The sequence below is a fragment of the Chiloscyllium plagiosum genome, chromosome 5, assembly GCF_004010195.1.
Source record: "Chiloscyllium plagiosum isolate BGI_BamShark_2017 chromosome 5, ASM401019v2, whole genome shotgun sequence".
Lineage (NCBI taxonomy): Eukaryota > Metazoa > Chordata > Chondrichthyes > Orectolobiformes > Hemiscylliidae > Chiloscyllium > Chiloscyllium plagiosum.
Window position 1 is genome coordinate 61,448,891 of NC_057714.1, and position 19,222 is coordinate 61,468,112.

The window sequence follows — 19,222 nt, forward strand, 5'->3', positions numbered from 1 at the left end:
TGCCCGAAACGTCGATTCTCCTGCTCCTTGGATGCTGCCTGACCTGCTGTGCTTTTCCAGCAACACATTTTTCAGCTCTGATCTCCAGCACCTGTAGTCCTCACTTTCTCCTAGTTAAATCTGGAAGGCTGGCCAGATGTGCATTGAAATAGTCACATCTAGAGGTAACACTTGCAGATTAACCCAATGTTGGCATACAAAATGATGCCACGGGTATGCCATGTTTTGATAGACTCTACTCCATCCATTTAATCTCCTGTTCAACTGTTCTGTGGAAATACTCCATGATTTCTGAAGTAATAACAATGGTCTTCAATATTCTTCAATCTTGACCATCTCAGCACAAACATTTTCTATTGTTCCTTGAGCAACTGACTCATTACTGATGCATTTGGGAATGAATACACAGTGGTTAATCCTCATTACTAAGAAATAAGAACTTGTAAATATTGCTTATGAAAGACATTAATTTAAATATGCGTGACACCACTGAAAGAATGCAGTTGACAATTTCAATTCATGAATATTTCAAAAGTAAAATATCTCAAAGTTTGCAGATGATACCAAGTTGGTGGGAGGATGAACTATGATGAGGATTCAGAAATCCTTCAGCATGATCTGGACAGTTTGGGGGAGTGGGAAAATCAATGGCAGCATAATTTGAGGCTATTCACTTTGCAAGCAAAAACAAGAAGGCAGATTACTACTTAAATGGCTGTAAATTGGGAGAGGGGAATGTGCAGGGGGACGTGGGTGTCCTTGTATACCAGTCGCTGAAGGTAAGCATACACATGCAGCAGATGGTAAAGAAGGCAAAGGGAATGTTGCCTTTCATTGCAAGAGGCTTTGAGTACAGGAGCAGGGATGTGTCGTTGCAATTATACAGGGCTTTCATGAGGCCATACCTAGAACATTGTGCGCAGTTTTGGTGTCCCTTTCTGAGGAAGGATGCTCTTGCTCTTGAGAGACTGCAGCGAAGGTTTACCAGGCTGATTCCCGGGGTGGGAGCACTGACGCATTAGGAGGAAATGACTAGGTTAGGATTGTTTTTGCTGGAGTTCAGATGAATGAGGGGATATCATAGAGATTTACAAAATTCTAACAGGACTTGACAGGGTTGATGCAGGGAGGATGTTCCCAATGTGGGTGTGTCCAAAACCAGAGGTCACAGTCTGAGGATTCGGGGTACACCATTCAGAACATAGATGTGGAGACATTTCTTCACCTAAACAGTGGTGAGCCTGTGGAATTCATTACCACAGGAAGTTGTTGATGTCTCCATCAACTACTTGTTGATGCCTTCAAGAGGTGGTTAGATATAGCACATGGGACAAATGGGATCAAAAGTTAGGGGGGGAAAGCAGGATTAGGCTAATGAGTTGGATGATCAGCCATGACCATGATGAATGGCAGAGCAGGCTCAAAAAGCCAAAATGGCCTCCTCCTGCTCCTATCTTTATTGTTTCTATGTTTCTACATTTTATGTAAACATAAAGAATGCTCCCAAACCATTGTTTTAATTGACCTGGAAAACAGTTGGATTAGATTTGCTGTCTCAGTGGCATGTAGGAGGAAAATTAGTGATGTCCTATGACCTTAGGCCAAAGACATGAACATCAGTGTAGTTTTTCTCAACAGTTTGGTAACGTCACTACTGCTGTCATTTCTTCTTAGTAGCCAAGACTTACAGTGCTAGGGCACAGACATGGTTTTATACAAAGGTCAGATAAGAGCCTCAAATGAGATGTACCACCTGTTGTCATGTGATAAGTGTGTTTTAACTGGCTTGTTTATAAAGTTGTTTCACATTATCCACAGAGTATTAAAATATTTTCTGGTCTGAAGATAGTTCTCACTAACTGCAAATTAAAATATACCAAGAAATTAAACAAAAAGTTAACACAGTAACAATTTAATCTGTTTACAACAGAACCCTTAATGATTCATCCAAATTTTTCTGATTCATGTCGAATCCAAGCTGCTTCTGTAAATATCACAGCTGTTGGGAACCTCTGTGGATCAAGCAGCAGCCGACAGACAGCTGGGAAAATTGAGCATTATGACTTATATTTGAGGTTGAAATAAATATGTGTTTTATAAGATGTCCAAGGCTGAAAAAAACCTCCAAAGGATTTTCTAAAGAAAAATCTCCTTTAAAACTTCCTTTCTTTGAATTCCTAAACTCTTCAGGGGCAACTTCCCATTTGAGATTTCCCTGAACTTCAGCACCTCGAGCAGCTATAACCTTATGAAAATCATACACACTGTGACCCTGAGGTTTTTGCAAGTCTTTCAGAATCGTGGCTACAAACAATTGGGAGAACCGCTACAGAAACTCACCCCCAGCTATTTATTCTAAAAATAAATAGAACTAGCAAAATTAAAATCATTTAAACTTACTTTATTTTGTGTTTAAGTTATCTAGAATCCCTACAATGTGGAAACAGGCCATTCAGCCCAACAGGTCTACACCAACCAGACCTATTCCCCTACTACTCTACATTTCCACTGACTAATGCACCTAATGTACATATCCCTGAGCACTGTGGGCAATTTAGCATGGCCAATTCACCTAACTTGCATATCTTTGGATTGTGGGAGGAATCTGGAGCACCCAGAAAAAACCCACGCAGACACAGGGAGAATGTACAAACTCCACGCAGACAGTCACCCAAGGTTGGAGTCGAACCGAGTTCCTGGTAGACTAACCACTAAACTACCGAGCCACCCAATTACTGGAAAGTACAATTACTGGAAATGTGTTGCCAGACCAACCTTCCAATCTAACGGCATATGTGGACATTACCCCAAAAGGAATTAAAAGAGGTTTAAGGTAGTGTGAGTACCTGATTCTGCTTCGTAAACAAGACAGAGATACAGACCACACACAACCTTTTTAAAAAAATTAAAAGTACAAAGAATGTTTATTTGGACATGAACTTGAAGAGACTGTCACTACCCTGGCATGAGACACAAGATAATTCAAAAGGAGAACTGCAAGAATAAAGATTTGACTATTTGTTTACTGGAGCTGTTTAAACATAGTTGCCAATTATCTTTTAGCTGATTTTACAAGAAACGTTTTTGAATACTGTTCATCTCTGCAATGAACTTTGTGAGGAATTTAGCTTTCATGGCAATTTTTTGTTTCTGGACATAAGCAAGATAAAGAAAAAGTGAACATTACCATTCCAAATGATTTTCTACGAACGCTGACATTGGACTGATCTGTACAGTATATGTGTCATTGGCTGAGTACTCAAACAAACCATAGTAGGGATTGAAAAGTTCTTGTGACAAGAGGAAGAAAAACTCTCTTGATGGTCCACTGTAATCCAGGCTGGAAAAAAAGCAAACAAAGAATGAAAGCCCATTTACAGGTAGAAAGGAACATATTACAGTTCACAATTAATGAGTCAAAATGTTAAATATAAAAGAGAGTATTTTGTATTCATTTATTTTCAGTACTAAACAGTGTCCCTTTGGAGTCACGCGCCTTTATCAATCATCAACCAATACTGAAGATAATCCTTATTTTCTTATTGAAGTCCTCAATTCAAACAGGACAATCTTAATTCGGTGATCCAGTTACACCACCTACCACTATCCAGTTTATCTTCGAGCTCTGTACACATTGTCACAACTGGATACAGTTTCATAGCTAATACGCCATAGATTTCCCAACTGGTAGTCCTTCATGTCTGAGCCTAGCCCATAAAATGCATGGGATTTTTCCCTGGTCTAACCTACTTGTTACCTCTTCAAACCATCTTCAAACCATGATACAGTTTCATAGCTAATACGCCATAGATTTCCCAACTGGTAGTCCTTCATGTCTGAGCCTAGCCCATAAAATGCATGGGATTTTTGTCCCTGTGGAGCATCACATTATTTTCCCAATTTTCAGTGTCTATCCTGAATGCAGTACTCCAGGTGGGATCTCCCCAAACTACTGCACAAAATTCCCACTTTTGCAAGGTAAGTCAAAATTATATTACCACAGCACTAATATTTAATGATTTGTGTACATGGATGTCCAAACCTTTCTCGCTCCTGCACTGCTTCTATATTTAGCCATGAAAAATAAAATGGGATTTGTTTTGGAACAGATATTGCATGTCCTTGATAGGTATGTCCCTGTCAGGCAGGGAGGAAGTGATAAGGTAGGGGAAACGTGGTTTACTACAGAAATTGCATCTCTTGTTAAGCGGAAGAAGGAGGCTTATGTGTTAATGAGACAAGATGGTTCAGATGAGGCGATGGATAGTTACAGATCAGCTTGGAAGGATTTAAAGAGAGAGTTAAGCAGAGCAAAGAGAGGACATGAGCAGTCTTTAGCAAATAGAATAAAGGAGAACCCTAAAGCTTTCTAGAGGTATGTGAGGAATAAAAGAATGACTAGGATAGGAATAGGGCCAGTCAAAGACAGAAGTGGGAAGTTGAGTGTGGACCCTGTGTAGATCAGAGAGGTGCTAAATGAACATTTCTCATTGGTTTCCACTCAGGAAAAGGAGAATATTATAGAGGAGAAGAATGAGATATGAGATATTAGACTAGAAAGGATTGAGGTTAGTTACAAACAGGTGTTATCAATTCTAGAAGGAGTGAAAGTAGACAAGTCCCCCGGGCCAGATGGGATTTATCTGAGGATTCTCTGGGAAGCTGGGGAGGAGATATCAGAGCCTTTGGCTTTGATATTTGAGTCGTCATTGTCTACAAGTTTAGTACCAGAGGACTGGAGGATTGCAAATGTTGTGCCCTTGTTCAAGAAGGGCAGTAGAGATGATCCAGGTAATTATTGACCAATGAGGCTTACTTCTGTTGTAGGAAAGTTTTGGAAAGGACTATAAGAGATAAGATTTTAAGCAACAATTTTTTTCAAATAATCCATATGGTTTGTCAAGGGCAGGTCGTGTCTCTCAAACCTCATTGAGTTTTTTGAGAAGGTGACCAAGCATGTAGATAAGGGTAGGGCAGTTGACGTGGTATACATGGATACAGTAAAGCCCTTTGATAAGGTTCCACTTGGTAGGCTGTTGGAGAAAATGCAGTGGCATGGAATTGAGGGTGATTTATCAGTTTGGATTAGAAACTGGCTTTCTGAAAGAAGGCAGTGAGTGGTGGTTGATGGAAGATAACTGCTGAAAATGTGTTGCTGGAAAAGCACAGCAGGTCAGGCAGCATCCAAGGAACAGGAGAATCGATGTTTCGGGCCTAAGCCCTTCTTCAGGAAGATACTCAGTCTAGAGTCCGCTTACTAGTGGTGTGCCACAAGGATGTGTTTTGGGACCACTGCTGTTTGTCATTTTTATAAATGACGGATGGATTAGTAAATTTGTAGATGACACTAAAGTCAGTGGTGTAGTGGGCAGTTTGGAGGAATGTTACAGGTTGCAGGGGGACTTGGATAAACTGCAGAAGTGGGCTGAGAGGTGGCAAATGGAGTTCAATGCAGCTAAATGTGAGGTGATGCACTTTGGGAAGAATATCAGGAAGGCAGAGTACTAGGTCAATGGAAAGATTCTTGGTAGTGTGGGCATGCAGAGAGATCTTGGAGTCCATGTGCATAGATCCCTGAAAGTTGCCACCCACGTTGATAGTGCTGTTAAGAAGGCATACGGTGTATCAGGTTTTATTGGTAGAGGGATTGAGTTCCGGAGCCACAATATCATGCTGCAACTACACAAAACACTAGTGCGGCCGCACTTGGAATATTGTGTATAGTTCTGGTCACCATATTTTGGGAAGGATGTGGAAGCATTGGAAAAGTTACAGAGGAGATTTACCAGGATGTTGCCTGGTCTGGAGGGAAGGTCTTATGGGGAAAGGCTGAGAGACTTAGGTCTGTTCTCATTGGAAAGAAGAAGGCTAAGAGGGGATTTGATAGAGACATAGAAGACGCTCAGAGGATTAGATAGGGTAGATACTGAAAGTCTTTTTCCTAGGATGATGACGTCAGCTTGTATAAGGGGGCATAACTACAAATTGAGGGGTGATAGATTTAAGACAGATGTCAGAGGCAGGTTCTTTACTCAGAGAGTGGTAAGGGCGTGGAATGCCCTACCTGCCAATGTAGTCAACTCAGCCACATGAGGGAGTTTTAAACAATCCTTGGTTAAGCACATTTGTTGATGATGGGATAGTGTAGGGGACGAATAGTTCACAGGTCAGCACAACATTGAGGGCCGAAGGACCTGTTCTGCGCTGTTTTGTTCTATGTTTTTCTCAAATCCAAAGTGGATGAATTCATATTTTGCCAAATTAGATAACATCTGCCATAATTCTTCTGACCCAATAAGTCTGGCTATTTCCTTTTGTAATTTCCTCCTCCCATCTACACAACTGCATCCTACACAGAGGTCATTAGTTCAGTTGGCTGGATGGCTGGTTTGCAATGTATATGATGCCAACAGTATGGGTTCAATTCCTGCACTGGATGAGGTTACCATGAAGGTTGTGTCTTCTCAACCTCTTCCCTTGCCTGGAGTTTGGTGACTTTCAAGTGAAATTGCCATCAGTCATTTCTCTCTCTGTCTCTAATAAGGCAGCAACCTTTTGATCCAGTGAAACTATGGTCAGTTTTTTTACACCCTATCATGGTGACATCAACAAACTTAGGTGAACCGTTCCCTATTCTTTCATATTTATGGTGAAAATTTGAAGTCCCAGTATATATCCTTGGAAACAATGCTTGCTATTGTATACTGTGGTACCAACTACTGATAGCTCATGATTGGGGTAACGTGGTATCACCAATCCTCCTTCCTGTGACTAATGGCTTGTCTATGTAGCAGTGACTGAGTATAAACAACTGTTGAATCTTAATGAGAAACAGCACTTGTCTAAGAATAGTCTGACAAGATGTAGTTTAATGCATCTCAGCAATAGGTACAGGTCACATTGTCTAGTTCGGCATAATTGCAAAAACAATCAGGAACCAGGATTGCCACATTTGTCTCTATCAGGACTTCAAATCAAACTGTATCTTTTCCATCCAAAACTGTGTGACATCATTAGACAGTTAATCTTAGTACATTCTTCAACATTAACCCTTTCAGACCATTTCCTAATACAACACTTGCATTATGAGATCAATCAGAAAATCATAATTCATCCTATGTTTAACCTTCGAAATAAACAACAACCCATATTACAATGTTGCCTATGATGCATTTTATTAATCATCTTCCAAGAAACCTTACCAAGTGCGTTCTGCAATTTCTCATGGACAACCTATAAAGTTATTCCCCTATGTTTTTATTTGTTCTTGAGATTTGAACTTCACTAGCTGGGCCAGTACTGATTCTCCATTCCTAACTGTCAGACTGCAGTTAAGAATCAGCTGCATTGCTCTGGGTCTGGAGTCACATCTTGGGCCAGATTCATTTCCCTAAAATGAACCAGATGGGTTTTGATGACAATTGACAGTGGTTACATGCTCACTATTGAAAAAAGATTACTATGGAATTCAAATTTCACTATCTATGATGGTGGGATTTGAACTTATGTTCCCCAAACACTAACATGGGGTGCTGGATTACTTATCCATTGATATTAGCAACCCTCTACATCCTCTAAAATTCATTTCATTCGTCAAAAGTGACTGATTCTTCAGAGATGTATATTGACTTTTGGTGATTAACTAGCACTCAGTCACTCTGCATGGCAGGTGTTCTGTATGTGAAATTTACTAATTACTCTTCAGATGGTTAAAAATAAACCTTGCAGCACAATATAGCACTCTACTTTTGTGGAAACTCAGTGGCATTGACTCCTAGTTATGGGGTGGCTGAGAACAGAAACTCACATTATCCAAATATGCAAGGGTTATGTTCCACTCTGCCACAATGTTTGTTTGCTATCTGCACCACCAGAGATGCAACATTTGCTTTCCCAGCAGAGCTCCACATTACCTTATTGTTTTGAACACACTGGTTTGTTGTCAACTGCCAATAAAAACAGACTCCTGCTCAAAGTTTAATTCATTCAAAATCCATCCACTTATACAGAGATTAAAATCAGTCTCTTTGGGTAGGATTCTGTCAACCAAGGAATTGGGATGGTAAAGTTTGAGGTACAAGGCCAACAGATTCTTGTAAGGATGAAGGGAAAATAGTGGAGATGGGGTTTTAAATCAATATTGTGATTTCGTATTCACTAGGAAGAAAGAAATTTTAGATACATTATAGGACATTACAGAAGTCGAAGAGGGGGACTGTGAGTACAAATTAGCAATGAGACATTGGAAGGTTTAGAGATTTTAAGAGGCTTAAAATTGGATAAATCCTCAACTCTTGATGAGATGTATCCCAAGTTGTTCTGGGAGGCAGGGGAAGAAATTATAGGGACCTTACAATTCATTTTCAAACCATGTCTGGGCACAAGAGAGGTGCCTGAGGTGCCTGAAGGACAACTACTATGGTACCATCATTCAAGAATGCTGATAAGAATAAATCAAGAACCATAGGCCAGTGATAGGGAGTACCACTAATATGAGTGGTAGGGAAACTTTTGTAAAAAAAGAACTGAGAGAAAGAATTAATCTATATTTGGAGAGAAAAGGATTATTCGAGGATATTCAACATGGCTTCTTCAGGGGGGCAATCATGTCTGACTGAGTTTTTTGAAGATGTGACCTGGTGCGTGGATAACAGTAGTGCAGTTGATGTGGGATTCATCATTAAGGTTTCTGACAAGTTAAGAACTTAAGAGATCCAGGGCAATTTGGCAAATGGGATCCAAAATTGGCTTAGTGACAGGAGGCTGAGGTTGATGTTGAAGTTTGATTTTGTGAGTAGAAGTCTGTTTCCTGTGGCATGTGGCAAGCTTTGGTGCTGAGTCGCTTGCTGTTTGTAGTATGCATTAATGATCCAGATATGAAGAGGAAAGGTCTCATCAGTAAGTTTACAGATGACACAAAAATTGGTGGCATGGTAAATAAAGAGGAGACTACAGCACAATATAGATATGTTGGTCATTGGTTAAAACAGTGACAATTGGAATTTAATCCTGAAAAGTCTGAGATGATTTATTTGGGAGGAGTAACAAAACAAGTGAGACATGATGATTGTTAAGACTCTAGGAAATGCAAAGGATCAGAGGGACCTTGGTGTATGTGTTCATATATCTTGGAAAGTGATAAGATAGTTGGATAATGTGGTTAAGAAGATATTTAGGATACTTGCCTTTATTAGTCAAAACATTGAATATAAGAGCAGAGATGTTGTGATGAAGCTTGTGTGCAGATTATTAGTACTATGTGCATTTCTGGTCACCGCACTGTAGGTGGATTGTGGTTGCACCAGGGAGGGTGCAGAAGAGATGCACAAAGATGTTGCCTGGGTTGGAGTGTTTTAACAATGAAGAGAGACTGGATAGGTTGGGATTGTTTTCCTTAGAGTAGAGAAGTCTGAGGAGGGACTTAATTGAAATGTACATTATTTTGAGGGGTACAAATATAGGATAATTAAGAAGAGAGATTTCTCCCTAGAGAATGGGTAAATAGGTAGGGGGCATATTTAAGGCAAGGGCAGAAGGTTTAGAGGACATTTAAGGTAAACATTTTTCACCAAGACAACTCATTTCTTGAAAGAATGATAGACGTGGGAACCATTTGAGAATTATTTCGATGAACACTTGAAATACTATAGTATATAAGGCTATGGGTCAATTGGTGGAAAATGGGATTAGAGTAAAGAGGTGGTTGATGACCAATACAGACACCATGGGTGGAAGAGCATCTTTCTCTGCAGCAAAACTCAATGACTTAGATTTACAATGCAAATATGAATTTCCACTCTTTCTCTGATTCATATTATTTTTTGTTGCTTTGGGTCACATCACTGCATGTACTTCTTCTGAGGTTAGGTTTGGCATTGTCAACCTTATAGCTAATTTGGACTTCCTTCTCACTACTCCCCTATGTCTTCTTATTTTGTGCTGGGCTTGACTTTTGGAACACCCCCCCAAAAAAACACCACCTCATTAGAGAGTTTATGAGCAAAATATGAGGCTTACTGAGGAGTTGGAAAGATCCTGATGTTACAGAGTCATAGAGTCATGCAGCACAGAAAAAGACCATTCGGTCGAACTCCTCCATGCTGAGTAGGTTTCCCAAACTAAGGAGCCCCATTTGCCTGCATAACTTTTCCCATTCATGTACCTGTCCAAATGTCTTTTAAATGTTGTAACTGAATCCGCATCTATCAATTCCTCTGGCAGTTCATTCAATATACAAACCACCATCTGTGTAAAAAAGTTGCCACTCAGGTCCTTCTTAAATCTTTCTCCTCTCATCTTAAAACTATGCCCTCTAGGTTTGAATTTCTCTACCTTAGGGAAAAGACCTTTGCTATTCACCTTAGCTTTGCCTCTTGTGATTTTATAAACCTCTATCAGGACACCCCTCAACCTCCTAAATTCCAGAGAATGAAGTCCTAGCTATCCAGCCTCTCCTTATAACTCAAACCTTTTAGTCCCTGTAAGATCCTTGCAAATCTTTTCTGCACCATTTCCAATTTAAGAATTTCCTTCCTGTAGGAGTGCAACCAGAACTGTATGCAGGACTCCAAAAGTGGCCATACCAATGTCCTGCATAGCAGCCAACTCCTACACTTTTAATGCTTTGACCAAGAAGGCAAGCATGCCAAATGCCTTCTTCACCATCTTGTCTACCTGTGAAGTCACTTTTCAGGAACTGTGTACCAGAACCCCTAGGTTTCTTTGATTTACAACACTTCTCAGGGCCCTACCATTAACTTTATAAACCCTGTCTCAGTTTGTCTTCGCAAAATGCAACAATTCGCATTTACCTGAATTAAACTTCACCTGCGACTCCTATTTCTGAAAAAATAAACATGTTACTGAAGCTCTTCATCTTGCACTCTGCATAGCATCGCAACAATCTTTCCTACTAGAGAACAGGTTGTCAAATTGACTTTGACTCGCAGACAGATGATTATAGAGAAAGCAATGGGAACTATAAGCACTAAGCAATAGGAAGTATTAGATATTGAATTGCTTTGTGAATATGCTTTAACTGGATGGTTCATCACAAGACTCTGCATTATAAAGGCAAGTCGACCACTATATTGACCAGCATTGAGTAAGTTTTCTGATGCATTAGGGTACTTTTCCCATTGGAGAATGCACCAAAATGTATTCAGAACTTTAGAAAAATGTGCTGGAACACGTGCATGATGTGTTAGACGGTGATTGAAATGTTAGCTTTGAGAGAATTTGGCCTGCTGCCAATAGCAAAAATGCATTTAAACAAATGCTCCACTCCATTAATAGGCAGGTTATCTGCTTCAAAATGGAAATTAAACACCATGTGCAATTAATTTTAAAAAGATTTTTTTTTCAGTTTCAACAGGCTCCATTGCTGATGTTTACCAGGCACTGTTATTGTTGATGAGCCTGTTGTGAATGAGTTCCAAAAATGATACAAATAGTTATCCCTCAGCAGGGATCTGTGGTCACAATTTGATGTGCATTTTTAAGAAGTTATTATAAGATTATAAACAGATGTAACACTTAAGGGGGCTTACATTTTTGAATGTCGTATTAGTGAGAATTTACCAGCAGTGTAATGTCTTTCAATCACAACTCCAGGAGATATTTAAACAAGGTTTTTTTTGTAAAAATGTCAATTTCAAAGATACTCTGAGTTTTGCCTGTGGCAGATATTGTGTGACTGGCATTGCAGGTCACATGTGGATACAATGAGTGGGCATGAGGTGTAGGAAGGGGCATGGAGAGTATAAAAATGCATGGAGTGCCATGGGGATAATGTATGGATATAGAGGGATGTGCGGAGGAATGAGTAGTAAAGTTTAGGAAATGTGATTTTGGAAGTTGGGCTGCTGGTTCTGAAAATGAAGGTGGGTTTTTTTAAGGCCACACATTTTACACTCTTCCTGTAATGAATTGTGGCTCATAGAAACCAGCCTAATCCTGCTCACCTTCCTCAGGTGCAAAGATTTGGCATGAACAAGATTTGAAAGTGGACTTGGATTTTGAAAATTAGAATTCTTCCATCTTGTGACAAAAATCTCTATCTCTGTCCTGAAATAAACTGAACAAGTTCAATATTATGTCGACCCTGCTTGCTCACTTGTGTCATGGATACAGTCAGTAATTTTTCCCAAATAATGTGCCACCTGATTGATATTCATTATTTAAACAGAGATTTTTTTTCTTGGCACCTATTTCTAAAAATGGATCTGATTTTGTTTCTTTTATACTGTGCTCTGACTGTCATTAGCACAAAGTCAACTACAAGGACCTGTTTCCCATCAAAATGTATTTCGTATTGACACAAGCATATAAAGGATAAACTCCTTGGAGTTTCTCCCACTCTGTCACCCTAACTTCAGCAGAAAGCTCACTGTCATGGCAAATGGGCTTACACCAAAGTCAGGTCAATGCAGGAGAGATGACTTACCTCTACAGTGAAAACCTGTTGGCTCCTGGGAAATTGACCAAATTTTACAGTCTCTGGGAATAGACTCCTGACAGTGATGTTTATCTGTAGAATTAATAGGCTCTTGTAAAGGTTTAACCTTACAGGCTAAGAAAAGGGTGTCAAACGGGTGTCTTGATGCTTGTACAGCAAAGTGCTGGGAAGGGGGAATATAAAGTAAGGAAAGCAATCAATTCAGGGTGAATATCCACCACTCTATGGAACCTTAGTTGTCTGGAGATGTGATTTCTACCCCTCAGTTAGTTGTAAAAAATATCTTAGACAGCAGCCAGCCTATGTGATTGGCTGACAGCCCCAGATTTGAGCAGTGACCACTTCTGAGCCTCCACTAACATTTGTAAAATGTAAGTTCTCGGCATTGACCATCTTCAACAAGAAAGAATATAACCTTTGCCCCTTGACATTCAATAATATTACCATTGCTGATTTTCCCTCTACCAACATCTTAGGCATTACCATTGATCAGAAGCTGAATTATATGAGCTATATAAATACTGTGGCTACAAGACCAGGTGAGAAGTTAGTGAACAATTCATCTCCTATCTCCCCAACACCTGCCCACCATTCACACGGTATAAGTCAGGAGTGTTGTGGCTTACTTTCTTCTTGCGTGGAAGAATGCAGGATATAGCATTCAAGAATCTCAACACTTTCCAAAACAAAGCAGCAGCTTTTTTGATATCCTCCATCCCTCCATCTAACACCTTGAACATTCACTACCCTCATCACCAGCTCACAGTGGCAGCAGTGTGTGCCATGTACAACTGCACTGCAGTAACACACCTAAGCTCCCCTGACAAGAACTTCCAAATCTTTGACCTCTAGCATCTAGAAGGATATGGGCAGCAGATGTGTCAGAAAACCTCCAACTGCAAGTTACTTTCCAGGTCACACCTTTCTGACTTGGAAATAAATCACTGTTCCTTCACTTACATTGGGTCTAGTCCTCAAACTCCTCCCTAATAGTATTATGGGTGGTCTACTCCCCAAGAACTGCAGCAGTTTAAGAAGGCAGCTCACTATCACCTTCTCCACATCAAATGTAAATGAGCAATAAATGTTGGTCTAACCAGAGACACCCATAACCAAGAATGAATAAAACAAAAAGGTAGTCCCTGATGATGAAGGCGCCTGATGGAGGTTGGGCTTCGGAAAAGTTCAGGATAATGGCAGAGCCTGACCAACGGGAACCAGCGAGGGACGGCAGATAACGTGCAACATGACCTTATTGGGGTGCCTCTAATAGGTTAATCAAAGGACCCTCTCCTTGAATGCTTCACACCTGAGTGCTGGTGAAAGCTGCAGAGCTACCCACCAGATGTGGCTCATGCCTGTCTCGGGTACAATAGTGGCAGGCACAGGATGAGTCTCTTTAGTGAACACCAATCACTGAAATGTCTCAAAGTACCTGAGAGCATGTGGTCTACCCATTGTCCTTGTTACTCCTTGTCAATGGCGGACAGGTTGTGGCCAGTGGATAGGTATTAGGCAGATCATATGTGCCATGTGTTTGAAGCCCCAGCACCTTCAAACCTGACATGGGGACCATAAATGTCATTAATAATTCTGCTTGTTATGGCAGCAATAATATAAGCTGTAGCTGGCTAGGACCCTGCCTTGCAAAGGTTCCCTTTTAGTTATTTTTAAATCCGTGACACCCTTGAAGTCACATCAAGTAATAGCTGTAATGATTTCATAATTTTACATACAGCAAGATATTTCTCTTTCAAGATGAAAGTGGGTACTGCAGATGTTGGAGATTAGAGTCAAGATTAGAGTAGTGCTGAAAAAGCACAGTAGGTCAGGCAGCAGCCGAGGAGCAGGATATCTATTTTCCTGCTCCTCAGATGCTGCCTGATCGGCTGTGCTTTTTCAGCACTACTCTAATGTTATTTCTCTTTCAAGGGAAACCGACAAGATATTTTCTGTCAGATTTTGCAATTGTACCTGTATGCTGCACCATGCCACATCTCAGAAACATCTCAATGTGTTTCACACAAGTCAAATACTTATGAAGTGCAGTCCCAATTATAATGGGCAGATGTCATAACCATTTTCATACATCAATTTGAATGAGAGGTTTGACTGATTTCCATTTGATGAATAATAGTTTACCACAGTCACTTATTTCTTCTGGATCATTGCCTTAACAGTAATTGGCGGTGAAATAATAATATGTGCATGTTTCTTGCATAAACATTTCTGTTCTAATGATGATTCTCAATAATGATTACAACATGTGTGCGAACACAGTTAAATATGTATTTTATGTTAACATATTTTGAGGCAAGCACAAAATTCCACTTAGTTAAATAACACATCATTCTTTCTTGCAGACATACCTAATTCAATCTTGACACTTAAATGCAGTGTAATTAGAAATCAACCTGTCCATCTTCTATAAAATACATTATAAGATCTAGAATAAATCCTTTGCTATTCTATCTGTAAGCCCATTATTCAGGCTGATCACTCTTGGTGTGTGAAATAAACTATTGATATTGTTTGAATAACAAAGTACATTTCTGATAATTTACCATGACTGATATATGTCATCAGGGTTTGCGCTTTAACTTAAATATTCTGGATTTACCTTTTCAATTCTCTGAAAAGTCATCTCTCTCTCAGCTGCTTACCTTCTAGGCTGACAGTTCTAACTTTCTCCAGTCTTTTCCAATAATGTAAATCCTAGACACTAAATTCAGCTTCAGTGTTCTTCTTTGCACTGTTTGCAGCACTTGGAAGTCTCCCTTGTGCCTCAATGGCCAACATTGAAAGAAAGATTGAAAGTGTGATCTGACACTTCTGATTTACATTCTGCTCTCTTGGCTATACAGTTCAATATTCTATGACTTCATCGATTGCCGCTCTTTATTAGCTGGATGTAATAAACAACTAAGGCACTTGGGTCTCTTTCAATTATATCTGCAGCTATTTTGACACTTTCCATGAGGGTGGGTTTTGTTCTGCCTATGAAACAAGTATCAATTTCTGAGCTGTATACTCTAACTTCACTACCACTTTGTTTTTAGCTGCAACTACTAATGCGTTGCAATGATTGATCAGATTGATTTCTAGATCCAAGTCATTTAAATAATTGGAAATATTCAAGATCACAGCACTGAGTTCTAAGGTACTTAGTACCATTCCTACTCTACCACGACTTGTCAACTATGATTTGTTACTTTCCTTTAGCCAATTCCAAAATTCATGCTGAATCCAGCTTTGATTTTAACTTAAAGTTATGCACATGGAATTTCACATTACAAAACTAATTCAAATAGAATATTGCATGTTGGAGCTCCCAGTGCTATGAAATGTGTCAGTTTTGCAATGGACCAGCAGCAACATTCAAAAGATGCACAGGCACAATTGATGGAAATTTTCAAACGTGGTGTCCACTTTTAAAATTCACTTATGGGATGTATGCATCACTGGCTGGACAAGCATTTACCGCCCTTTCCGAGCTACCCTTGAGAGGTTGGTAGTGAGTTCCCTCTCAAATGGCATTGCAGGTATACATACACCACATAGATTGCAGTGGTTCAAAAAATGCATGTCACATTTGCAAATTTACAATTGTACCTATGCATTTTTTAATGTGACGCTGGTATATTGTGAATATGACACAGTCCAGTCATGTCAGTGAATAGTCCAATGCTGATTAAGCATGCCAGCACAGGTCAGCAAAGAGAGATCGGAACCAGGTTTCTGGGCATTCAGCTTCTCTGCAGCCTGCAGTGGTGGTTGGGGAGATGGGGGTGGCATTGCAAGCATGTTGTTTCCTCACCAAAATTACAACTTCCAGGGAAGTGGTGGTGGCATTCAATCACCAATGTCTGCAACAAGAAAAAGGCTTTCTGTGTAACCCAAAATGTCAGGAAAGGTCAAATAGCCTCTTGAAACTTAGGAAAGAAGACTAGCTGAGACTAATCTTTAATGCACGATGTGTAAACTATTAAAAATTTGCTGATATGGGGATAGATCAACCTTGAGACTGCAAGCTTGTGGATATGCTTCGAATTTTTATTATAAAGAATCAGTCCATATAATATGTAAATTATTTGAACAGAATATCTTGTTATTTGGTCATGGAGATATTGTAGAGATGTACAGCATGGAAACAAACTTTTTGTCTACTTGTCTATGCTGAAAATCTCAAATCAACCTGTATAAGGAACTTGTTCAAGCATGCCATGTAAGATGTATTCGTTTGATTAGACACATCAGAAGAGTGCAAAATATTTACATCGTGGATGTTTGCCACCTTTATCAGGTATCTAATGGATTAATCTTTCTTCAGAACACTTAGCAACAGAGCTTTAACAATTAAAGTTAGCTTTTCTATGAAGGTTATTTTGACAGCTGACTGTAGCTTTCCCTAAGTGGTAGTTAATGAGAAACATGGTCAGCATTGTTGACAAATGAACAATATCTATTTATTATGAAACACATGGAGAAGCTCCATACCCTTCTTCTCCAACGAAGGTGACATACAGTTTGTTTCGTTGCAGATCTTTGCGTGAATAGGCCATAACCTGATTGAAGGTACCTTCCAGCAAGTGGTCCCGGCGTATAATTAATCTGCAAAGACAGAGCAGAATTCAAGTGAGGCAGCGGAGGCAGCTTGAATGGGTTTTAGTGCTGCCAGCAACATTTTCTTCAGCAAGGAACTTTAGTTTGTAATTGAAAGCACATGTCAGCTATATTTAGGAAGTCCCAAATTATTTTCGTTGGAGAACGATGTGTGTTTTTGATTTGGGTTCTTTACATACCAACAAGCCTCTTAAATGGGCTTCACCTTCAGAAGACACTGTTTTCCATTGAAAATGTATAACACAGAGACCTAAACCACAATGAAAAACACTGGTTGTGATTCTATATGTTATTTCTCTCTCTTTGCACAAAACCCTTTTACAGGAGGAAAAAAAATATGCTGTCATGTCACATTTTAGCATTTTTGATGTGACAACTAATAGACTAAATTATTGTTGTTTGCTTCTCTACCTATTGGGAAGTTAGAACAAATTTCTGCCTTTGCCACAGAGTTGGTGTGCCAAGAATGTATATCAGTATTCTGCTGGGACCAGCAGCTATGCAAACGTTTCCATCTATCATCAGGTACAGCAAATGCTATGGGTCCTTCAATATCCATGTCCCAAGTTCTATGTTTGTCTGATTCAGTAAAATCCATGCAGCTGGTGTGAGTGTATATATATATTGTTGGTAGCCTCAGGAAGAAATTATAAAATAAGTTCCTTACTTGATTTTTCCTGGTCCTTGCCCATAACCTTTGGCCTCAAGCTTTCTGTAAAAATTTCTCAGCTTAGCTTCAAAATCTCTCCTGTATGGTGCAGGAGCCCTTGCACTTGCTCGTTGCATGCCTATCAAACAGACATGAAAACCTGGTGATCATAATGAATACATTCCTGAAAAATTCATTTGTAGACCCCTGTTGGTCACAGTCTCTGGTAGAGGTCTGCCCATTGCAGTCTGGATACTGGATAGGTTGGAACAGGCAGCACAACAATGCCAGCATCTGCCAAGCAAATTGGAGCCTATTTACACAGACACACACAAGTAAGGACATCTCTGGTGACATTAGCTGGTGTGAACAGTAGTGACGGACATAAGCAGTAATGGCAGATGTGAACAGTTCTCACATTCCTAGTTTTCGTGTCTTTCACGGAAAGATTATATTTATGAGATTCCAGTCGGGAATTCCGGAACCAATATGGAATACAGCAGTGATGTAACTATGGAATAAAATGTTGTTGGCAAACAAATATCTTCAAAACTTTGAAGAGAAGTAAGTAAAACATTTCTGATGCTTCCAGACTTAACATTTTCTTATTTCAGTAGCCCTCTTGAGCATCAGCTTTATACTCCTGAATGCTCGTTATGAATGGAAGTTGTTAATAATTTGTTTGGAACCAGTATAAGTGGCTCAGAATCAAGGGGATTCTAAAATGATGCCATTCACACCAAAATAAGAAGCTTATACTGTAAAGTCATAATGATGATATGAGGCAAAAAATGTGGAGTTCTGGTGCTACTAATCGTCAGGCCAATGTGTCCTGTTATGTCAGAGATATGCCCACTTGGAATGTAATAGTGATAAATTTTAGCCAATAAATCTTTGAAAGGATGCCAACTTGACCAACTGGTCTTGTATACCTGAAAATGGATCTGCAGGTAATATGTTCATTTCCACATTTTGCTGACTTCTTTTTAAAGGACTTCCCTCTAAGGAACTTTCCTGAACCAGCATGCACCGAAATCAGCAACCAGCTGAACTGAGAGTAGCAGCACTCATGGTATGGGGCAACTGGCTCAATATAAGCAACCAATGTGTGCTAGTCTGAGTGTGGCATCAGAGCTTGATATTTCATGTCCCAAAGAAACAGCCTAGCTCATGAAGGCAACCCTGCTGACACAGCAATACATCAGCTGAGGCTGGCTCACCAATCTGGAAGGCCTCTCATTTTCACTCCTCCGATTTAATCATTTAATTTGACCTTAGCAATTTATCTCCATGTAGTGACACATTGTGGTGTCTGATTTGGCTTGGCAGCAACCACCTCACCCAGCAGAGCTGCTAGTTCTCTAGACACATTGGCACTCTAATTAAACACAATCAGAAGTCCAGCTCTGTTCTTAAACACAGGAATGAGAAAAAAGAAATCCTATGTTTACCCATAGGCTTTACCCTACCTCATGTGACTTGAATATCCACTC

General features: G+C 39.8%; 1 protein-coding gene across 7 annotated transcripts in view; it reads right to left on the minus strand.

The window, feature by feature from the left end:
• Positions 1-19,222, minus strand: part of LOC122549923 (E3 ubiquitin-protein ligase HECW1-like) — a 462,631-nt gene that overhangs the window by 90,832 nt on the left and 352,577 nt on the right. For all 7 annotated transcript variants that reach the window (XM_043690154.1, XM_043690160.1, XM_043690156.1 and 4 more), the window contains 3 exons: positions 17,748-17,868; positions 16,955-17,068; positions 3,188-3,340 (listed from right to left, as the gene is read on the minus strand). In XM_043690154.1, the coding sequence (XP_043546089.1) occupies positions 3,188-3,340; positions 16,955-17,068; positions 17,748-17,868 (388 nt within the window). The remainder of the gene's footprint in view (positions 1-3,187; positions 3,341-16,954; positions 17,069-17,747; positions 17,869-19,222) is intronic.